Source organism: Strigops habroptila, chromosome 2, assembly GCF_004027225.2.
Source record: "Strigops habroptila isolate Jane chromosome 2, bStrHab1.2.pri, whole genome shotgun sequence".
NCBI lineage: Eukaryota > Metazoa > Chordata > Aves > Psittaciformes > Psittacidae > Strigops > Strigops habroptila.
This window is the reverse complement of record NC_044278.2, coordinates 4,908,791-4,933,482: the sequence shown is the minus strand read 5'-3', so window position 1 is coordinate 4,933,482 and position 24,692 is coordinate 4,908,791. Positions and strand designations below refer to the sequence as shown.

The 24,692-nt window shown below is 38.0% G+C and overlaps 1 protein-coding gene across 8 annotated transcripts in view; it reads left to right on the top strand.

Annotated features, from left to right (window-relative positions):
• CADM2 (cell adhesion molecule 2) overlaps positions 1–24,692 on the top strand; it is a 637,102-nt gene that overhangs the window by 425,074 nt on the left and 187,336 nt on the right. For 2 of the 8 annotated variants that reach the window (XM_030471719.2, XM_030471713.2), the window contains exon 3: positions 15,172–15,192. The exons of 3 other annotated variants lie outside the window; for them this stretch is intronic. In XM_030471719.2, the coding sequence (XP_030327579.1) occupies positions 15,172–15,192 (21 nt within the window). Of the gene's footprint in view, positions 1–6,985; positions 7,042–15,171; positions 15,193–16,235; positions 16,257–24,692 lie in introns of those variants that run through there. 3 more of the 8 variants (XM_030471714.2, XM_030471718.1, XM_030471721.1) reach the window with 3 other exon arrangements.

Below are 24,692 nucleotides of genomic sequence, written 5' to 3'. Positions count from 1 at the left end.
AAATTGTGCATGGTATTCAGAAACATGGACAGCTCTAGGAGATATTCTTGATGGTCAAGTCCTGTCTCTCTTTATAGGCATCACATATTACCTCCTTTATATATGCATTATTCTGAAAAGCTGGGAGTTTTGATTGTTCAGTTTTTGGGGGGAGTTTGGTTGGTTGGTTGATTGGTTGGGTTCCTTTTGTTTGGTTTGTTTTCCTCCTCAGCTAGTTTTCCAGTTAGGGAAACTGTGGACACTTTGCTTGCAATTGTCTCTCTAAACTCTTCTAATTCCTACAAGCATAATGCGCATATCCTGTGCACATATGTACACAGCTTATGCATATAACTTTTTCTCACGTGAAGATTATCTTTAATTGTAAGCTGATCATCTTCTTCCTCTAATTTTTTATCTCCAGGAGTAATGCACAGATACTTATCATGGCTTCTCTCAGTCTTTGTTTTGGTAGACAATCAGATATTCTTAAGTCTCTTCTCTTTCCAGAATGGCCTGGGCTACATTATAGTTTTCCAGCATGTCACGGTGTGAACTGGCTGCTCTTGAAAGAAGTGAGCAGAATGGTCTGCAGTGTTTTAGCTGGGGTTCACCCATCTTTTCTATCAAGCCTTCTACATCTACCAAAAATGCTTCAAGACTGGCTTGTTTTATGACTGCTTTCTTTGAAGTTGCTTCATACCATTTTTTCAGAGTCATCCAGTGATAAATTAGAAAATGTGTCTTCCTGCTCAGTTGTTCTCAGCTGATGAGATTCTAGTCTAAAGCTGAAGTTTTGGTTATTAATCCCTAAGTGCAAGGTTGGGGGTTTTTTTCTCATTTCTGTTACTGCAGTCCTAAAGCTTGTCCAGCACTTTCTGTGAAATGTATTAGTCCTCTTCTGTATGAATGATACCTTTAAAGATTTTGTCATTAGCTTGCTCATGCTGTCTGTTGGTAAAATTCTTTTTTAATATAAAAAAGAAAGAGTGGCATCCTTGAAAAAAGCTCGAACATTAAAGACTTCCCTCAAGTCTCCTCTTCCTTTCAGCTCCAGCCTGACACCATCTACTATAAGCAAGTTCATGTTTCTGTGCTGGTGTCTGTCTAATTTACATGCTGTGTTTGTGGGATCTCATTCTAACACATGTAAGTAAAGATTAAGCTGCTGAATTTATGTTGTCTGCCAGCAATCAGATTAGACTTGACTGATCTATGTTTGTTAATTTCGTATTAATTTGCTGGTCTCAGTTGACTATGCCAGAGTTTCTGATCCTTTTTTCACCTCTTGCTGGCCATTTCCAGGATGACTTGATGGTGGATTTATTAGCTAGAGCTTTTTAGTCAAGACAACTGATATTTAGCAAGTGCAATGCTGTTTAGTGGTGATAAAACAGCAAGCAGTGGGATTCAAAAAATACAAAATGCCTAATCTAAATTACAGCTATACTTCATATATAATAATCACGACAGGTGGCTTTTTGCATCTTTCTTATTGTAGTAATTTTCTGCTGGCCATTTTTCATTCACTTTGTAGTTGGCTTGTTACTTTGTCTGTATACTAATTACATATAGTCATTCTCATGCTATGTATCCAGCAGTGTTGCATTTGGCCAAGCTATGTATCTTTCAAGGACTTTATCGGACGTTTCCTGGGTTTACACCTTTCTTGCATATAATTCCACAAGTGCATTATGTGTATTTTCCATAGTCTTCCAACATGCTACATACATCATAAATCCTATTCCATAATTTGTTACCGGTATGCTTGTTGTCACACTCTCTAGTTCATCACTGCATCTGTGATGGCCTTTAAAATGTTTATATATGTCTCTTTCTATTTAAAGGCATTCATAGCTTTATTTTATGTTATAAAGATTTCCCTTGGGAATTCTTTGGGTACAGTCATTCTCCTTGTTGCAGAATTTTCACAGTGACCCGTGACAGCCAGGGAATGATTCTTCTTCTGTGAATATGTGCAGTATCACTCAAACCAGACTTGCTGCTCCTTTAGAGGCACAGCTTGTTATCCTGTCAATAACTTGGTGTGGTGTCATGGGGAGCTCAACATCTGTTCCAGTGCTTCAGTGACCAGGAGAGATTAATTTCTTGTTTGTCAGACCATTTACTTAGCATATCAGAATGCAAGATTGTGGGTAAAAGGGTATATTCATTTAACGTAGGTTTTTGCATTTATGGAACAAAGTTGTGAAAGGACAAAACATAATATAGTATTGAGTAACACTATATATAAGGGGGGCAAACCAGCTGCTTCAGCTAGCTTTTGTGTCTGCCTTCCTCATAGGTGATACAGAAACCTGTCGTGATCTTGACATAGGGTTTCTCCTGCTTAGAATATCTTTAAGACGCTTTCCTCATGGTTGGGACAGAAAAGAGGTCAGGAGCAAAAGCTAGTGGCAAGTCCTCTGGGTAGTTCCAAGCTAGAATGCCAAAGTCTTTTATATTTCCTTCTAATAAAAATGATTTCCTTAGATTTGCTACTGGCAGAGTGTTTAGCGCTGCTGAGGGTACTGGGAATATCCTTGTTCCCATTTCTCAAAGTCTGTTGAATTATCATCAGCCTTCATTAAAATAATTATGAAACATTATATATCACATCATGAGAGATGGTAATTTCTGGCTAGATTAGTGCTTCTTTGTTTTTGTGTTGGATACAGTATCTACAGAGTGAAACTGGCACTAAAAAGCCTTGCTTTAGGAACATCCTACTCAACACCAGTATTGGTTTTAGGGGTCTCCTGAGCATCCTGTTGCTAAGAGGTTTGGACACTTAGCACCATGTGGTTTCTCATTGCAGCATCTCATTGCAGAAGTTTGTATCTCATTGCAGCACAGTTTGTAGTCAGATGGGTTTCTTTAGCATTGTCAAAAGGGTCTGTCTACTACACAACCAAATCTAGATCGAAGGAACTAGAATAATTCCCAAGAAAATCCCATCTACCAGCTTCTTCAAAATGAATTTGGCCTGTACAAAAATCTTTCCTGCCTTCTCTTTTTTTTCATGCAGTAGCTATTAGGACCTGGTAACTTCACCTTTACTTTATCCTTCATGAAAAATGCATGCTCTTGTGGTGTTCTAACCACGGTTGCTATTCCATTTTACTTCTCCTCACCCTGTAACAGAAGGCGCTTGTCTACAGTTCCTGCATTTTGCTGTCCATATGCCTTGCATTAACATGCAAATATTTTGCTTGTTTCTTATCTGTTCACTAATTGAATTAGGCACATCTTTTCGCGAGCACATCTCATGCATGCAAATGCTCTTCATCTCCAGCTTTTGGACTGTTTTTCTCATCTTTACAGACTGCAACAGTGATAAATCTGAATTTATTTTGGTGTCCTTGCTGCCCTCCTTCTATGCACTAAATTAGCATTTGGCGATTACACAAAATCTCCCAATCTCTCTTCATTTCTTAGTCTGAGATGCTTCCTGTTGGGTGGTTCAGCCTAAATAATAGAAAAATGTTTTGAGGCAGTCTGTCCTTTGAGGAAGAGTTGTGCTTTAGTGAAAGCACTCAAAATTTTACTTTAATTTGTCTAGTCCTGGAGGCATTTGCAGCAGTTGGTTGTGTTTGTTATATTCCATGCTGCTTCTCTGTATTTTCCTTTACAAAGAACAGGAAGAGTTGTGACCTAGATTTCTTGATCTTTGCATGTCTTTTTGATTTTGTTTTGGGTTTTGGTTGGTTGGTTGGGTTTTCTTCCTTTTCTCTTCCATTGTGACTGTTTGTTATATTTCACAGTGTGTTAATTTCCACCAACAGTATGTAAATATGAAAGTGCTCAAAGAGTAAACACAGAAAATACAAGAAAACAGTCTGTTGATTATATAGGGCCATGCCACTGATTCCTTCTGAAGTAATGCAAGAATACTGTCCTGTTAGAAACAAGAGCAAAGAGTTCATGTGCTTTTTGATATAATTCTTCAGATTTTACAAGCTATTTTATTGACAAAAAATGTATAGGTCAGCATTTTGGATTGCTTCTCTGTAAATGCATGGATTTATGAATTGCCAGCACTTTCCTTTCCCCATGAGTTAGATTTAATCTCTCAGGTGAAATAGGAGTTAAACAGAAGATAAATCTTCCAAAAAAGTGTCATACTATTGCCAATCTTCTCTGTTTTTAAGGTCCCCAAATCTTTCTATATTTGTCATTTTCAGTTGAGTTGTGCATGTTCCTTGATTTACATAGATTCCTAATTGGAAAATAGTTTTGTGGATGAATGGGTATCCAAACAGCACTTTGAGCAGGTGACTTCCTAGCACTCTGGGTGACATTCAGTGATCTCTGCACTCTTGTGCCTTCTCTCATTTTATTCATTACTAATCAGAGGCAAAGCCCCATAACTGAAGCAGGGAGCAGAGTGTTAAGTGACAGTGGGAAAGAAGTGATTCATAGTGGCAGTGGGCACATACCTTGTAGGGAGAGCTTTTTGAGTCCTGCCTCCAGCACAGCATAATATCCTTTCGTCTGCCTCAAGGTCCTGATGTTGGGCATATTGAGCCAGCAGATATGCCTAATATGCTGCGTGGACCAGGAAGTCCCAGGAACGGTCCTTGCTCTAAGCCTTGACAGGAGGCTATACACAAGCCAGGAGGCAAGGCGTGTAGATGCGCAACAGGTTCTGGGAGTGACAGCTGTGGATTCCAAGGAAGATCTGGGCTACAGAGCTGGGTGCTGGTTGCATGACAGTGCTACAGGAACAGGGCAGACTTAGAAAGTATAGGTATTGGTCAGTATAAGACGTAACGGATTGGATTAATTGCAGCTTCAGGGTTGATCTTGTTGATTGGGGCAGGATGATGGAAATGAAGGCAGCAAGAATGAAGGAGATTTGTCAGGGAACTGACAGATGGCAGAGAATGGTGGTAGGATTTGGGCTTTTGGGAGACTTGAGGTTTCATGAGGAGGGGTGCAGAGCACTATGGTTGTTAGCTGCAATAAAGTTTTGAGAAGTAATTTTTGTAGTGTAGAATGTTGACTATTACACGTTAAAATATATATTTGGTAAACTTAGGAGAGCTGTATCTTTTTCCTCATTGTTTAATACTGTCAGGAGGGAAATTGAATAACTTTTCAAATACTTTGTTATTACTCAGTAGAAAGTGTTATAAATTGGAAAAGTTGTTTATCTCTGGTATAAGTATTATTACAGCAACATAAACCAAGTTCCATATGAGAAGAGAGGAGTTTGATTTGTAACTATGACAGACTGCATTTAATATGAGTTTGTCAGTGTTTATGTCAAAGCTATGTGTATTTTCCCATTCTTAGCTTCAAACTTTGGCTAGAGCAAACCTTTAATTCCTTCTGTAATGTGCTGCAGTTGCCTGCACTGTGCAGAGAATTTCATTCGAGGGTTTTACAGCTTTCTCATGTAAAGTAGTGAAGCATCAGGCTTGTATGGATTATGTATTTGAAACTTGATCCTGTAAACATTTACTTATGTGCTGGGAAGCCCAAGAGGGATCGATTGTTTCTTTTTTAAATAAAGCCAGGCCAGTTTGGGGAAAATACAGAATGATTTTGAAACACCTCATAATAATTAGCTTAGCGACTTAGTGTTGGATTACAAACAGAGGCTCAAAAAGTAGTTTTAGGGCCTTCAAGTTGGCATCAGAATTCACACAGGATTATCTGAACTTACTTGGTATTTGGTATAAAGAAGCCTTGTGGTCAGAAGACATGCTTTCCAAATAACCGTGCAAAGAAAGAGTTTATTGCAAACAGCTTAAGGCAGGAGGGATGGCAGGGTTTGCTTGGTTGGTTTGGGTTTTTTCCTTAGCTCACTAAAGAAAATCAGTTCATACATTTTGGGTGTATCTCAGTACTTGATGAGACAGCAATAGCAGAATTCATCAAAGTCTTTTCCTCCCTCCAATGACCCATGTTTTCCCTTGTTAGCCCAAGGTTGTGGCATCTATTTATGGCAATAAACACTTGTGCCTCATAAAATTACATCTTATTGCACTTTCTTGTCAAAATTGGTATTGTTAGTGACAATTGCAATCCCTGTCGCCTAGTAGGCAGCTTTATAGTCTGTTCTAAGATAAGCACGGTATGGTCTTCATGAGAAATCTGCACTTGAATTAAGCAGTTAAAACGTGCCTCTAAACTGCAGTGGTTTTTTGGTTTTTTTGGTCACATTCTTTTCTTCATCAATATCTCTTATGCTAAATGAATTTATGGAAAAATCTCAAGTCTCTTACCAGTTTTATCCTACTTCTTTTTGTCACAGTTGGAGGCTTCTTGTCCAACTTAATAGCTAACCATTTAACAGCTTTTCTATTAATGTGTTAGAATTTCTCTGGTTTGATGTTTTATTTCATTTCTCACATTTCTTCCTAGGAAAACAGATTCTGTATCTTTGTTTTCAATAGGACATGTAAAAACATGGTTTAATTTCTCTCCCCCCCCCCCCAAGTCTTCTTGCTATCTTGAAAAGAATCAGATTTGTCCCTTATTTAAAAAATTGTGTACCCTTAAACATTGTAAAATGTTTATTCTCTGTTGAGGTATTTTGTATGTTTGAATCTCATTTCTCTCTTCTGTTTCTGTATTTGAAAGGAATAGATAACAAGGGGGAAAGTAGGAAAATACAAGTGATTAAAAAAACTCACTGTAAGTGTAAAGGTAGATGCAGCCAGATTATCTTGAAGAATATTTCCACTAAGAGTCTGCACTTTTAGGTGGAAAAGACAACAAGTAAAACTTTGAGAATGTGTGGGTAGCTGAGAAGAAGATAAAACAAGGCGGGGAGGGGGGGAATCCTCAAAACCATCAGATTTCAGCTTGTCCACTTCATCTGAGAGGATTTTTATCACTGTTTAATGTATGTAACTAGTTTCTTTCAATACATGTGGGCATTAATGTAACATGAAAGGTATTAAGGAGAAAGGTGAATGCTAATCAGATGATATGCCTTGAAAAAATAATTATATGGATGCCTTACGTGTTGTTTTATCTTTTGTTTTTAACTTAGCATGGGAAGGTAAATGTCCAGTCAGTCACTAGATCTGAAGAATGATTATTTTACAGGTATTTACATTTTTATTTAAATATATTTAAGATCCTGGAGAAAAATAATGTGGAATGCACTGTGGAACTGGTCACATGGGTGGCTAGGTCTTCTGGGTGCCAGAGTCAAGACTTCAAATACCTTTCTCCTTTCCAGCTGATTGTCACTATGTTACAATTAGAGTTGAAGGTAAAATGCAGAAGGAAATAAGGGGGTCGTATTGCAGAAGGTGTTTGCAACAAAATAAAGTTGGACAAGCAAAGTGAGGCCCTAGATTCATCTGGATACCAGTTTTTACCCCATATTAACAAATTTCAACCAGGTACAAAATATTAAAAGATATCATACACAGTGATAGAATAAAGCTATTATTCTGGGGAGACAGTTCAGTGTGTAAAGTCCAGAGTGAAAAATAAAAGCTCTGAATACACAGATTTCCCAAAGGTTTTCCACCCCATTAAAATTCCCGTGTTTGATACCCCACAGATGTGATAATGGGAGGCTGCTCACAAGCTGAGCCAGCTGAAAGCCTTGAACTGCTTGGCCAAGGGAGTACTCAAGCCCCACATCTCCTTGACCAAAGAGCTTCATGCTGCTTTGGAGCACTTTTCTTTTGAATCTTATTTCACAGTCTCCTTGAAAGGTGAGATAAGAGCAGGGCATGCTGCAATCAAAGCTGGGAAGAGGTTTTGTTTTTAGCAAAGCAGAGCACTTGAACACTTCCACAGTACCACGCTTGACATGGGTAATTGAAATTCCAGTGTGATCTTTGCATCTGCTGGGCTAATGTCAAAGCATATTTCCTTGAGAGGCTACTGGCTTCACTTCTCTAGCTTCTTGGGCTGAGGTAAAGGTATTTGTTTCTAGAAGGTTAGTAGCTCAGAACTGAAATGTAGAATAGGTGTGCATTAAGAGAGAACTTAAAAGAGACGACATTTTAAGGACTTAACTGTGTGGATTTTGTTCACTTGTCTGTAAGTACTCTGTTCTGTGCTGCTGGAAGTAGAGGAGGTTGTCCAAGCCCCTTCCTTGGATTCCAGTCAAAGCCTGTGTGCCAGTGTTTCACTTCTCTACCCTGGGGTTGGGAGCTGAGAGCTGTTACAGAAAGGCAAAGCAACAAGAGTTTGAAATGCTTGGGGCCTCTGTGAAGGGTGATGGGAGGAAGGAACTTGAGATACCTCTGAAACAAGCGGGAGAGGATTTAGAGTTAAATGCTAATACAGATTTTGCATATCAGTTAAACTAAACCGTATTTCTAGTGCTCAGATCTTCCAGCTTCCGTACTGATTTGAATTTCAGACTCTTTCCTGGTGGGCCATGCTCTGGCCTCCCACCAGGCCCTAGGGTGCTTTTTCTTTTTTCCCCACTTTCAGTGCTATTCTGTTACTTCTGTCATTCAGGTATTAAAGCCTTGGGGCTATAGAGGTCTCTGTAATGGTACTTGCTGGGCTGTTCATGGCAAATTATCTTGCACCACGTTGTTTCCCTGTTTCTCTCTTCTTTGTTCCCTTGAGTGTCTGATGTGAGCTTCTATTAGACATAAATTGTGTATCCTGAGGGAGCATAATAGAAAAACACAAAATGCCAGTCAATCTGTAAAATTTTTAAGCCATGCTTAAAATGTGTGGGGGAAAGGTGGGAGTTCTTAGAAGAGGAACGCTGTGATGGAGGAGTGAGAGATACGGGCTGGTGTCAGGAGGATGCCAGCGAAAGGATAGACAAGGCTTTCTGAACTATTGTCACTTATGATTGGAATAAGCCATTTAATCTTAAAACCCGTTGAGCTTTGTGTTTCACCCATTGCTATTCACTTATCTACAGTATGGTAATGTATTCATTATGCTTTGTATTGCTGTTGAATGCATTACAATGTGAAGTCAGATTGTAGCATGAATGTTCACTAAAATGCTAGGTTTGCTCTTTCTCTAAACCAGTGTGAAATGAAGCAGAATTTTTCTGATCCTGAACTCCGTGAGCTGGCCTTCAAAATGCATAGACGCTGCCTTGTATACCTCTAGATTCAGTCTTGATTGGAAAAAGAGACTGCCCAGATGAGAGAGGCTTGGACAGCTCAGAAAGCCTAGAAAATTGATCTGAAACAGAAGCTGTAGACAGGCAGCACCTTAAACTTATTTTATTTCCCATTGATTTAAATTTCCTATCACAAGGTAATGATCGCAGTGTTTTCTAGTGGGGTTTGACATCTATTTTTCTAAGAAGAAAGGGCAAAAATGACATTTGGATTCCAGAAGAGATGTCATTTACCTGTGTCGAAGAAAGTATCAGGGACTCTAATGACCTAGTTTCTTGTTAAATCTCTAGGCCATTGCTGAAGTAAGGAGCATAGGGAAAATACTTTTCATCTTCAAAGACTTCAAGATGAGGTTTATAACTTTCTTAAAGAGGAAAAAATGAATCCTCTCTGCTGGAATGAAACAGATAAAGTTTCAGCTCAAGATGGATATTTTTCCCTGAAGATCTGAAAATTAAACCACCTGCTTTAAATGAGAAGTTTGAAAAAATGCAATGTGCTAAGCCACCGTCTTCAATGTGAAGAAAATTATATGGTTTTATTTCTGTATAGGTTTAAATAAATTAAAAATACTTTGGATTCTGCAAATAGCACAAGGACTAACAAATACTTCCATATTTTAGTTGAAATCAGAACCACTAAGTATTTGGGAGGGAAATTGCCTTGCTTAGTAGCACTTCGTATTTTCCTGCTGTACTATATTAAGACAAGTTGCATGTGAAGTATATTTCACTATATTTTTAGTTGAATCTGGTAGCTGCCTATAGGTTTTATCATTCTGTTTCAAGAAATGGTAGACTGCTCGCAGCCATGAGTGGCCTATCCACACATGTATCAGGTAACTAAGCAGGCTCATAATGAGCGGATGGGTGGATGGGTGGGATTAGGCTGATCTTTTGTTCCCAGTCTTCTGGAACAAGCCAGATGATTACTTCTTTGTCCTTTGCATATTTCTCCATAGCAGACTGCTGTCTCCTTATGTACTCCAGATTTGGATGCAAAAACCTGCTATTGTTTTTCTGCTTTGGTTTCAACTTGATCTACTAAAGCACGCACACCAGCTCGTGGAGTTCAGTGAGGCTACCAGAAAGAAACAGTGATTTAGGTCTCCAATCTGGGCATAGCTATGCATCAAAGCAATCTAGGCATGTTGATAGAAGCATAACAGATGGCTTTTGGATGTCACTGCCTTGGAGGGGAAAAAAGGTGATGTGTTGTGCCTCATTGGGCCATATAGACATTCCCCACGCTTCACTAGTATTTTAAATTCTTCTGAGTCTTGAATATAAATGAACTTGTTCTGAAATAGTCTTTGCTTTGGAAGAAACAAAAGCTTTTTTAAAAATTAACTGTTCATGGTGGTGGAAACACTCAACTTGACATACTTGCTGGTTGTTATATTCTTAAATGCTGTTTCTTTCATGGAATTTGGTGCATCATTCCAATAAGTACTTCGAAGTTTTATGCAGCTACATCGCTCAAAGAAAAGAGACGTTGCAGGGGGTGGGGACAGAAGGGAAGAAAAAAAAAAGGGGGGGGGGGAGTGAGGTGGAGAAGACAATAATTTTAGCTGACATTCTTCAATATATCCATTTTTGTGTTAGTGACAATTATTCTTCACAAAACGTTGGGCCTGAAGGAAAAAGGTAATATTTTTGTCTCCTGCTTACTGAATGACTCGCAAACACTCGTGTGCATGAACTCTAGCACCTTAGCATAGTTGTGGTGCTGGAGCTTTCTGCATAATTCATCATAAAAGAACATGAGCCATTCAGCAGTCAGTGCTTATTCAGAGATGTTCTGCATTACTATCAGCACTAGTAAATATGCCTGCTCCATACATAATTTATGGTTTTCAGCAGAAATAGTTTTATGCTTCATAATAGGCTAGCTTTGATCCCTTAAAATTTGTTTGTTAAACTTAGAGGTTGGGTACAACACAAAGACTTTAAAATCTCTTTCCTGCATTTCTTGTTTCAACAGTCTTCATTTTCACATCCCGTTAACAAGGTTGAAATTGATTCTGACCCACTTTTGGGGAAATGAGCCTTCCTGTAATGGATTTTGTGTGTAAGACTTTTTATTAGCCAATTCCCTCCACACCCAACTTGAAGTAGGATGAAAATTGCTTTACAAACCTTAGTATAGTCTATTCTATACTTCTCCTTAAAGAATTTATTGTTATTTCTTGTGACCTGTAGGAGGAAAATGTAGATAGGCTTTGTGTTCTGTGAATCCCTGTTTAAATGCTATGAAGCAGCCGGAGACCATGTAAATGAACGTGATGGAACTCATTGAAATATGCTGGTTTTGTTTTGTGGTAAAGTTCCACATTAAAATAATATGTATTAGACAAAAATACATTCCATCTTTCATATTCAGTAAGGTATCAGGGTAAAAAAAAAGGTCACTTTAAAATGTTTCAGTTTGCTAAAACTTAAATGTTTCCTTTATTTATATGTATTAAATATATAAATATATTTATATTAAAATAACAGTCTAAAATTCATTTCTTAATGGAAATTCAGAATGTTCCTCTCTGGTGTTTCAAAGACTGTAATACTGTAATATTTTTCTTTTTCTAAACAGAATGTTATCAGAATTGATGCATTTCTGTGAAATATTTCAGTGTTGATACACCAGCACTTTCTGATGGAGTTTGTTCTTTCACCGTTCTCCCTCCTGATCCAATTTTCTCTATACTGTTTCCTTTTTTTAATTTCCACTTATCACTGTACTTCAACTTATTGTCATTCTTTGTTTTTAAAAGCCTTGTTCACACCCAAGCTATTTCAGCAAGAAACTTTAGAACTGACTAGTGGTTTTCAGTTTTCCTCTAAATACTTTGATCTGCCCTTTGGAAACTAGGTCTTCTTTATACAAGTCAACTTAGGCATATTAAAGACCAATTAAAAATTGCTTGTTGAAGTTCAGACATAATCTTGTCATAATCTATTTATTTTCATCTTCCCAGTGTTTCAGTCACATGCAGGTAGTCTGCCCAAAGCAGTGATTTAAATATTCTCTGTGTCTGCAGTCCCATTAAGTTGCTCCTTTTTCTTACTCACTAGAGCAGCCTTCTGACTCACTGCATCAGACTCAACTTCTGTAGTGTCATCTGCAAGACATCGTAGCATTTTAGTCCCTCCTTTAGTCCCTCCCTGTTTCTGCTGTTACACTTTAATGTTCTAAAAGTTGGGGTAATGTTTTCATGTGATGTGGTCTCCTGGGCTTTTTTTAATGATAATAACTGAAGCTTACATATACACCATAAATACAAGATAGAGAATGGGGTAGAACTAGCTCTTTTGCTATCTCTTTTGCTTACCTTCTGTAGCCATTAATCTGTGCATGATCACACACCAGCACAGCTTTTTCTGTCTTATTAGGAGTGTGCTTACTTAGAGGATAGATACAGCTTTTCTATCTCATCTTTAATAGCACAACCATACTGGGCAGCTAGAAAAATTGCCTTCTACTTTTTACTTCCATTTGGTACTTTTGAGTCATCTGTGAGCGTATGAGGGGAAACATAAAAAGTTTATTTTCCTGGATGACTTTCTTTGGTGGCAGAGCTAAGAAATGTCGCTTGCAGTAGTAAGAGGAAGCGAAGTCTTAGCTTCTGATTGTCACTATTTCACCATAGCTCTTAAGATGTTGAGATGTCTTTCATTAGATGTCTATGGTTTCTGTAATTTGAAAGCAAAAATTTGATTTAATCTGTCTTTTACAATAATAAGCCTATTGGCATTTATTCATATCAGACAATTTTCCCTACTCTGTTGTAGGCAGCCATAAAAAAAAACACCCTACCCCCACACACCTCTGTTTCAGCTTCACTTAAGACCGTACAGCTCAACGTTTCTTGAAGGCCAGGCCACGCACATGCGTCACTTCAGAGCTAGGAGGAGACCCAACAGCAGGTCTGTTTACGCACAGTAAGCATGTGTAAGACCTGTTCACAGGCAGCAAATTAAGCATTTTCCAAAACCCCTGCAATGGCAGTATGTGAACAGAGTGGCTACGCTGTACAGGCTCGGAGGGCTTTCTGCAAGGACTGGATTTGCTAAACATTTTGTTGCAGTCTTTTGGAACAGGACTTCCCATATACAAACAAATACGATATTGCTTTGGGGAGCAAGAGGGGGGATTGCTGGTTTGGTTGATTCTCTCTCACACACACACACCCCCCCCCCCCCCCCCAACTTTTTCCTTTTTTTCCTTCCTTTCTTCCATGGGATGTTGTTCTTCTGTGTATGAAGCCTGAAGCAACGGTATCTGTAGGAGCAGTAGTTACAGTAGTCATAGCAAGTGAGTTTTCTGCATCACTGTACCAGTTCCCAGATACAGACCAGTGTAGAGCTTTTGTGCTTTTCTTGCTCTCATAGCAGCAGGTTAATGGATTCAGTGTAGTTTTTGGAACGAAAGAATCAGAGTGCAGCAGCAGTGCAACACACAATTGTTTCCTTTACACTTTCATTTGTATATGAAGAAGAGAGTTATCTCCTGCTGTCCTGTGACAAGTCTCATGTTGGTTGTTGTTGTGTTTGTTTCCTTTTTATATTGAAGCTCCAGCTCTTGGAATCACTAGATTATAGAAATTTTTCCATATGGCATTGCATAAAGAATTGGAAACATTTATGCAAATCCCAAATCATAATTTCCATTGCTTGTTTTCTCTTCTTATTTTCATCCTTTCTTGGAACGGGTTCATTTATTTTGAACAATTTTTTTCTTGATGGTATATTTTGGACGGAGCTGTTCTACCTGTTATAAAAATCAGATGAAGGAGAAACATCTCTTTAAGGGCTAGTGAAGTCTACAACAGCTGTATATTAGCAGTTTGTGCTGAAAACATAAAGGGGGGGGAGGGGCTGTTTGCTTTGAGGGGTTTTGTTGCTTGTTTTTTTCCCTGCTGCCTCAAAGCAAAGCCATTAAAAGCTGTTTTTGTAGAGGGCACCTTCTGAGGACCTGTGTAGACTCCTACAAAGCCAAGTTTCCATGCATGGGGAATGAGATGCGCTAGCTATGGCAAATTTATTATTTCAAAATAATTGCCCAGAAGCAGTGTAAATAAGTAAGAGTCTTTCAGTGGAACAGACACTGTTTACAGCAGCTTGTTTGGAGACCGTAACAGTCACTTATGTTTTGTTCTGCTCAAAACGTGGGGCAGAATTATGTTTAAGTAAAAGCCAGCCAATTATTCTTGGTCTTTTAAAGATGCAAACTTCCTTTGTGAAATGTTATTGTAAGTTGATACTGTGAGTTTAGTGCAATGTTAAGCAAGAAAACTCTCTGGCTGGGTTTTCAGTCATCTTTTATAATCACATTCAGCACATATTTGCTGTATGTATCTGTTTGCACATAGGTTTCTCTTACACAGGAATTCACAGGAACTGATACCACTTTTCCCTCTTCTGAATTGATACCAGAGAAGTTCTTTTAGTCCTTGCGACCTCAGTTGTACTGATTCAGCTGTTTGCCAGCTAGTGTGGGACTGCTGAAACCAAATCATTTCAGAGATTCAGTTCAAGGTCTGGCCAGCCTGACAGTCAAAGTGGTTCAGCAGCACACAGGGCAAAGTAAGCAGAACTTGGAGAGGGAAATAAGAATCTAGAGAAGATCAGCAGAGATCTTCTAGAGTCTGCTGCCAGTGAAAGAGTAAGGTAGACTTAATGTTCCGAGTCTGCCATACATGAGAAGCATGCTTGACGAAAGGCTTCAAGGCAACTGCTTTTGATGGCAAGAAGTATAAATTGTAAATGGAAGAATATCTAAATTAGGATTAAATTATAGATCAAATTATTTGAGAGGATCAAATCCTCTTTTATGCCCTTGATTTTTTTAGAAGTGGATTGTTTTACAGCAGCTACATGTCTCCTGACTTTTGACGCATATTGGCATTACTGTGTTGATAAATCTGTTTTCATCAGTGGATATTATTCTGGGAGAACTGAAGAATGGAAAGTCCAGTGAATGCTATAAGAAAGATTTATAAGTGCATGTAATAGACTGTAATTCCATGATGCTTAGGAGAACTTAGTCAGGTTTTTTAAACAATGCATGGTGCTAAAAGATGTCTTTATTACTATCATTCTTGCTGTTCCTTTGGCTTGAGGAGGAGGAGCAACATCTAAAAGTGAGTAAAACAGCACTTGTTTTATATCAAGAGGTATAAACATATAAAAGAACTGTTTTTTCACTAAGGGTTTAGAAACATATTGTGGATTTTGCTGTATCTTCTTGAAATGTGGATACATAACCACTGAACTTGAGATATTTTTTAAAAAAGCAGTATAACAATGTTGAAAAGAACAGTGATCTACCCCACAACTGCCTGGCCCAAAAGGCAGACATGGAAAATACATACTGGTCATAGAATTTAGTTTACCTGAATCATTTACTTGATATATTTTGTATTTGTGGTTCTGTGAAAGAAGCTCAGGAAGATGACTAGAACTGACAGTTACACTGAAAATTGGGGTATAGTGTGAAGACAGCTGTGCTTGCTTTAGGTCAGAAGTGGAGAAATAGCATACGTGAGCCCTTGTAGGACTTACTGTAGCAGTTACCTACTTCCCATGGTCTCTTCTGAAGAGAAAGCACTGAACTACAGACTGACAAACCACTCCCCCCCCCCCCCAAAAAAAAATCTAAGTGTGACAGATGCCTTGAGGCTGAGTATTGACTGAGAAAATATTTGAATCATAGTCAAAGTCACCTCTTCTGTTGTTCCTTGTGTTCTGTTCTCAGAGACATGGAACTTTGTGCACTCTTTTTAAACTGATATGACTTCACAGAAAATCCCCACTACACCATCAGCTTCCCTTCCCAAATGAAATGATTTTTAAATCTTTATCTTCTTAGCTAACTACTTGAGAACAAAACCAGCTACTCTATAATGGCTGCAGTCAAGGAGTCTGAGTGGTAAATGTCTGGGTATAAAATTCACAGTAATGATGTTAATAGAACACATTGTGTTCTAAGCGTTTGCTTGTTTGCTTTGTCTGTGTACATAAATACAGGGTCTTGAGAATACAGAAGTTTTGATACTCTAAATGAAGGCACTTGGTGATGGAGATCAGTTCTCCTTATACCTTCCTCTCTTACGTAGTCTTTCAGGCAGGGATTCAGATTGCTGAGTGGGTGAATGCCAAGAAAGAGGTGCTTTGTACAAACAGGAAAAAAAAAAAAGAGTTGAAGGTAAGCAGGCAACAAGATCTATAAATAGTCATGTTGCATTTTCTACTGATTAGGTTTAAAAAAAAAAAAAAAGGCAAAGACCAGCTAGAAAAAAATTGACTTATTTTACTCAGACATAGAACATATTGTGATTGAAAGTCACTACAATGATTACATTCATTCAGAACACCTCAACCCAAGAGTCAATGGTACAAAATGTATGTTAGAACCTTACTTTAAAAATCAAAAGTTCAAAAGCTCACGTTTAACTTAGATTACTCCACCTTGAAACACATTAATTCAGTGCATTGCTATGTGATTTCTTCACCTGAGAAATGCGCTCTGCTGTCCAGAAAAGGTCTAGTTGTCTCAATCTGTGCACAGATGTTAGTCATTGTGTCTCCTCCTCCCCTCTCCTGCCCTCCTCTGACATGAAATGTGGTCTTTGGTGTTTCTACTTCCCTAATGGAAATAGAAAGGGGGGGTGTGGGGGGGAGAAATCTCTGTAGTGAGGCTGAAAAATTAGGCTTGTGAATTTTATCAGATGTCCTCCTCTGCCATGTAAAGAATTCCTTACGAAGTGGGAGACTTCTCTTTTTCCAGAGCGCGGGCAGGCCCCTACGTTTAACTCACACTTGCTCTGTTTGCCTTGTCATCACATGACTAAAACCCATCAACACTCAATACAAATGTAATTAACAAACACTACAAGAAGAATCACAGAAATGTTGCATGTGGTTATGCAGCTCACAAATTTCCAGGCTGCTAACCTGACAGCTATACAGTAAAAGGTGCAATGCGGAAATTCTTCTTTTCTTTACATTTCTTAATTGCATAACAGCATTTTTGTTTTTCAAGTATTTCGTCCTTTAGGGTGATTAAGGAAGCAGCACACCTGTGGTTGCCTCATATGTTCCTATTGTTGCTTCTTACTCCATGAGCCACAAAGAGGGGGCTGCTTATCCTCACTTGCTGAATTGTTTTTCTTGTTCCTGCCTCCTATTGCAACACCCCTTAGTGAATTCAGAGTTTCATTTTGTATGGGCATGTGAGAATGGCACTGATTCAGGTAAAAACATGTGTGGATATGTCATCTGAGGTACTGATGGCCACGCTAGCAAGATTAAAGCTTGTTCCAAAGATGCTTGTCATTCAGCAAGCAAACCTTTAACTGCACTCCGCTTTTTTTCCTGATCTGTGGTTGCTCCACAGCCACTTTCCTTCCTGGGTTTTAAAGATATATGTGTTAGCGCCCTGGCCTTTTGGCCATGAGAAAATAATGTGATTTAATCCTGAAAAACTCCCCATATTTGTTTCAATTTATTCTGTAAAAGGAAAGAAGCAATATTAATGGGGCCAGTAACTGAATTTTTGGCCATCCTGTGAATTTGACACAAGCAAACATTTTCTCAGCCATGTGCAGAATCATAGAATCACGGGGTTGGAAAGAATGAGTGGTGTTCTCTCTTTTCTAGAAGAAACTAATTCTTAATTTTGTTAGGTACCAAATAACCTTTAGAATAATTCAGTAAATCATAAAAACAAAAGGCTTCAACTAAAATATTCTTACAGCCAAGCAGGAAATCAAGTCAACCGTTACTGACATCAATTCACTGATCTAGAAAAGTACTGCAGTGCACTTATCAAAATACTTGCTGGTTTCTTACATTTCAGTGACTTTTAAAAGAATTGATATTACAGAGAGCCCTTGTGTTTCACGTGTTATAAAATTCACTAAAACTTTTCTGTGCTAAAGCAATTATACAGCTATTGTAGCTCCTTAGTTTGACCTTTTTTAATAAAAAATAATATTTTAAGTAGAGCTTAGCTGTAAAAATACGAGAGAATTTATATGGGGCTGATAAATTAACTGCATTCAAAAGGGAAAAAAAATCAAACTAAACTGTGAATCTCATTGCAGATTTGTAAGGGATTCTTTGTACAAGAGGACATACCAAAGTATGATTTCAAGGAGGAAAGAGAATTTGTGTTGTTGCATTGCATCCTCCCTGTTGTTGTGAGGAGTTGGAATTACTTCCTAAGAAATACACAATTTTTTTTAATTCAAAATAATCAGTGAATAAAGTTATTCTGTTGGCCTGCTGGACATGCAGTAGGCTATTTTAGTTAAAAAGAGACAAAGGTTTTGGTCCAGGTGACATTGAAGCTAACAGTAACAGTTTATTGCCTCTTGTGGAAATTCAGAAGTCGGTTCTAACCGAGTTCCCAATTCTGCCACTGGTTTCACGCATCCTGTCCCTTTTTGTGCTTTCTCAGGAGTTGGAGTTTAACTGGCTCATGAGAGAGGATTAGTGGGTGTCGAGCCTGTGTCTAAAAATACACCTCATGAATGCATAAAGTGAAGGAATTTGGAAAATGTTTTTGTGCCGATTCCTTTTGTTAAACCAACTCAGTACCTTTAAGAACAGTAAGGATGCATTTCAGACAACTATGGTATTTGGGTCAAAGCTTTTTATTCATAGACCACTGGAAGTGACCGACCCTATGTTAAATTCTCACATTAAAAGGGATCCAAAGGTCGCAATAAAAAGAAAGAAACAGACTCTAGAATAAAAACTTTGAGCTTCTGAATAAGAGACTGTTCCTTCCATCTGCTGAAAGTGGCATCAAGTGTTTAAGAAACAGTATTTTTCCTATAGCTATTTTTGAGGGCAGCTGGAGAATTCAGGCATATTGTTTCCTTTTAGTTAATCTATTTTAAATTAATTTTAAAACATTTAAATTGCTCTTGTACCTAAATCCCCTTAACAGTTTCCTTGACACAGTCTGTACAATCTATTAGGGACACGGTACTAAATGCAACCTGCATTTAGGCACTTCTAAATTTGTATTGGCAGGGAAAAAGAAGTCTAACATATGACTGTATTTTTCTGATTTACATCTGTGTATTAACCTAAAGTTCCATAGCACAACAGGGGAAGTCTAGCGATATGTTAAAAAAAAACCCCAGATTTAGCATTTGGCTCTCTATGAGGAGTGTGGCATTTGTAAAGAACCCTCTTAGAGCAGACTGGAAAAAAAAAAAATACAATCAGTATACAGCACCATGCTTAACGAAGCCACAGCAGCTTTTTCCTGTCTCTTATTGCTGCATGGCACACATCCAGATATCTGCTGTACTAACATTTGCTCCTGGGAGGAGACGAAGAAAAAAGGGTCCATAAGGTTTCCATTGGCCTAGACAACTGAAACATCTGCTAGATTCACAAGCAGCTTGCTGGCCTAAGTCAGCAGGGAGAACTGCTGCAGATCAGCACTGCCATATCAATAGATATTTTGTAGACTGTAGGGAGGAAAAAAGAAATTCAGTAGAGTAAGTGATTTTATTTCAAAGTACACTAAAGTCTTGTGTAGTTTTATATAAAGTGATATCTAAATTGCACAAAATTAGAGCCACATCTACAACTGATGAGCGTGCAACGCTCATTAGAGAACAGGTACATAAAAGCATACCAGGATGCAATCCTGATCTCCTAGTATCTGCTAGCAGGAGCAAGTCACATAGGTTCCCAAATGAAATTTGACAAAAAGCAGTCACCTGAGAAAATATTCCCTGTACTCAGAAGCTTGCATCAGCAGAAACCTCCTCTTTCTGAAATGGAAATAGTGTGAGGATGGTTGTTGGAATTGAATCAGCCATTCTGTGTCAGGACACACAACAGAGAAAAAGAGCAAGTGCTGAAGCAACAAGGATAGAGGACAGAGGAGAATATACATCCTTTTTGAGTGTAAACTGCCCTTCATCTCTTTGGTTCAAGCCTGGGTTCTGGCACCTGAAAGTATAGTCTGGCCTAAGTAATTTTGTTGTTTATAGTTTGGTGCAACTTAGCCTCAAAGGGGCTGCTAGAACTGTATACAGCAGTCATTCTCCAGACCGAATTCCTGCTGCTATTTTACTGTGTAAACCAGGGAGGAAGGGGAGGGAGGACAAAAGTACTAAGTTTTAAAACTGTTGTTTCATATTGGAACTTTCATTAGCTTAAACAGAGCTGTGTTTCAGAGATCTCTGTACTAGAAAAAGAGTCAAATATCAAATAAGGTAAATATTGACATGGTAGGTGAACTCACTGCTAACAAAAACTTTGTGAATATACAGATAATCACAAGTGGAAAGCCTTTTACTAATCATTCAGGCTTTTGCTCTGTCAGAATCAGAACTATTTTCCTTAGGGCATGTTCCCAGTTGGCTGGGATGCATCTGTGTATTGATTCACACAAAGTCATTAAGGGAGTGCCTGTTCAGAGAAAAACATCTGCAGGCATGGTGTTTCCCACCTGTAAGACAGTACTGTCTTTTAAAACACACACACACTCCTTCACAAAAGTTTTTGCAATAAATGTAATTCTTGGTTTCATGGTTTTTTAAGTAAAAAGAACTTGTATTAATCATGTACACTTTAAAGAGTAGGTACAGTTTGCATTTTAAGAGAAGCATCTAAGCTTATCAGCATTTTCTGGATATTTTGAGTGTGCAGAACTAGAAGGAAAATCTCTTACACAAAATATTCATTTAGGCCTTGTGACCATTTCTCCAGAGTGGAACCATGCTCTGACAGGTCGGAGTGCACCAGAACACTTGTGTTATTTTTTGATTTCTTTTGTTGTTGTTGCTGTTATTTGGTAAGGGTTTTTTGCACTTGTTGAACTGCAGTGCACTTTTAAGAGGGTAAACGGCTGAGTCATGCCATCATAGTGCCAAACATCTGTGGCTTGCAATGAGTTATCACATGGAGACAGCACAGAAAATGTGTGAAAATTGTGTGCTTTAGATTGCATTTCATTGCAGTTTCTAAAACTGACTCCACTGCAGTCAGTTTTAGACCCATCGTAAGTACTTTCTAACAGATCATTTGTATTAATACATTGTATTCAAATTACAGTGACAGGATATTTTAAATTCTATTTAATCATAGCTAAACATCTGCATGATAGTTCTTTGATAGGATATATAAAGAACTCGCAGCGTAAATCAGCATGTCTGGCTGCATGCTTTACTTTTAAATTGACAACGTGGGTGTAAGTTTTCCTGTGATGTTTAGGCTTGGATAGTTTTTGTATTGTTCTGTTGCTCATCAGAATGATATTGGTGTTAAAACTTCTTTGGCACATACACTACAGAATTGCTGGCTCACTGGTGAGATGCTGGGTTTGGACAAACCTCCTTCTGTTGCAGTCATCTTAGAAAAATCATCAATGTTAAGTTCTTCTCATCCTTCTATAGCCATTTGGGTAAACTGCTCACATTTGTGGTCACATAACTGGAGTCTGATCTTTGCTTGAAATTCCTGGTTATTCTTTTTTGCCTGTCTCTTATTCTATGGAGACCTTCCCCAGTGAAAGAGAGGAGTATCTAAAGCAGAGTATTTTATACTTTTTAAGTGATTATTTATTGTGGATAGGCAGTTAATCAGAAGACAGGAAGCAATGTTCAGGCAGAGTGCTGTCTCCATATTGTATATATTGCAGTGTGGTGGTCAATTTTCGAGGCCCCCAAATCCGAGTATGAAGATAGCAGTCTGGAGAACTGATTGTATTAACTAGTCTTTACAGCTCCTTAATTTTCTTTCAAAATGACATTTCCAGAACTTCATTTCATTTGTTGCTCAGAAGAGAAGATTGAACAGGGGAATAAATTGTAACAGAAAGTACACTCAGTTGCACAAATGGCCAAGTACATAACTGATGTGAAGTTGATAGTGCCTGATACTGACTTAAGCTAACTAAATTCTAGACTGACTTTCATGAGAGGCCTTACTTGTTTGGGGTTGTGTTGATTGCAAGAAGTACCAGTAAGTTTGGCTTTGGCTTAGAGGAAAGCACATGTATGTTCTAACTTTGTAGCAAGCTGTTGATATGATAGGATTGTATGTGTGTATGTATAGTTGTCTCCACCATAGCTTTATATATTTTTTCAATTACCCTATGATCTGGCTTATATGTATTTTTTAGTTTTTTTCCTGTATTTTCTCCTTGGAGCGCTGTTGTGAAGTAAGAAAATGTCATTATTGTCTATATGCAGATTAGTATTGGAAATGTGACAGTGAGGCTCAGATCCTCAAAGAGATGAAAATGCTCAATTCCTTATTTTTCATGTTAGAATTGAGTCCCTTCCTGCTTTTAGACAAATGGGCCTTGCAGTTTGTTGAGGTACAATGAATTGAGCACAACACTTTAAAACGAAAAGTGACACAAGTCTATAAACCATATTTGGCCTTATGAGAACCAGAAAATTCAGCAGTCTCTTATCGCAGCTGTGGGAAGATGAAGTTCACTTTAATTATTTCTGGGTTTGTAACTTCCAGAATGAATTTAGAGTTGGGGAGGGGAGTGCCTTTTTCCCCTTCCAAAATAAATTCAAATATAAAATCACTGGATACGCTTCTCCATTCACAAGCAAATAATGCCATGGTGATAATCTGAAAAGAGTAAAAAACAAAGACGTTTATGCGAGGTTCCTAGGAAATAATACTGTTTGTGTGTACTTTTTATTCCATTGTGTCTCTCACACTTCTTCCTGTTTGTCTTTATGGAGTAATTGTACTTAAATATGTAATTTTCTCAAATTTATATCTGCAATTTCTTTCACTGAAATATAGCCCGAATCAATTATATCTTGCATTAGCTGCTGTTGTAGAAGCATACAATTGAAACTCAGGGAGTGAAGGAAGGTACAAAGGCTTCCTCCTTCTCTATTACTGCTGTCTAACAGAAATTCTGTAGTGCGAAATCAGCAGCTGTACCGGCATGCTCTTGTCCTTTGCATTATTTGAGTAATTGCTTAAACATTTAAAAAAGCCCAGCGACCTTAAAGGTACAGTTTGGGGGGTAACAGTTCTTTTCTGAGTTATTTCTTGTCTCTCACCTAAAACTCTGTCATTCTGTAGTAAGTTTCTGCAGTGTTCTCATTAACTCAGATTTTCTCTGCAAGTGATTTTGCTACTGGAGCATGTAATAGTTATCACAGCACACAATTTTATTTTTTTGTTTGTTTTATTTCTTTTTTTAAGCAATGTTTCTTCAGTGAGCAAACAACTGAAAGGACAGTTTCTCTGGAGATAAACTCTAAAAAGTATATGCTATCCAGATAACGGGACTAAATTGTTGCCATTAAAGACAGCAAGTTAGGAAAGGGCAATTGACCCAGTCAAAGATTCATTGTGTATCTAGTTCTGCTCAGGCAAATTTTTCTTTCTTTAAAAATGCTGTATGAATACAGTTTAGCATGTAGGCAACATTGTCATTTTGTCTTTTAGAATAAAGCAAAGCAGGTAGTTGCCTGTCTATCTTTAACATGGAGCAAATATTTTAACATACTCTTAAGACCAATCATAGAAATCAAATAAAATGTTAGGGCCAGCAACTTGTGTAGTTTAGTCCTGCAGTATTTGCAGGATGCTAACCTTCTATCTGTGCTGAAAAAAAATAGATGAGATTCATTCCTGTTGAAAAGTTAGAAGAAACACTAGTTGCACAGTAATGCAAACCTCAGTTTATGCATGCTGAAATGCAGTTCATAGTATCATTTTTCTTTAAATTAGATAAAGACAAGCTAATAACACTGCATCTCTTCAGAGAGATGTTGGCAGTATTTCATATATAAATTAAGAGTGAAAGTCAGGAAACTGATTCTATATATTTTGATGTTTTATCATACTGGCTTTTGTTTCTAATGTTTTCACTCTTTTTGCTAAGCAAGCAGGCCAAAATTAATGTATTCTTCCTACAGATGCAAGTTGGTATTTGAAGTAGTAAGTTGCTTGCCTCCTCACCTAAATATGTATTCTATAGGGGTTTTTTTCCTTTAAGACGTGGGCCTATTGAAGTGAATATTAAAAAAATCTGACTGATTTGGAAAATAATTTGCTCAAGATTTATTTTCTTTATTTCCTTTCATACAGTTTTGCATTTTTTTTTTATCAGCTTTGGTTTTGGCTGACATCATGCTATAAAGGTATGAAACAAAAGGCCTGTGGCTTCATGGTTCTGCACAGGACTGGAAAGGATAAATCTCTGCTGTAGGCATTCTGGTTGAGAATGAACAGGACTTTAGGCTCTACAATTTCCCTTGCTTATATGCTGGTAAAGTTAATTTACCTCATAGCGATGCTGGGCCGCCAGGCTCACTGGAGCTGATGTGTCAAGATTGCTAAGTCGCTGTCACCTCTTGTTCAGTCCCTCCTCTCTTTCCACACCCGTTTCTTTTTATGGTTCTCTGATATACAGCGATACGAGTAGGCAAAGCTTGCTGTACTGATATGGTGAAACTCTCTTAATTTATAACATAACTGTTTCCTACAAAAACAGATCTCTGCAGAAACAAAAGCAAAGAGAGGATTGTGTTTTCTTGGTGCTTACAGCCACCAAGTCACATTTATAACTGGCCTGGTAAATTGATTATAATACATAACCTAAGCATCAGATGAAAGTGTTGAACTC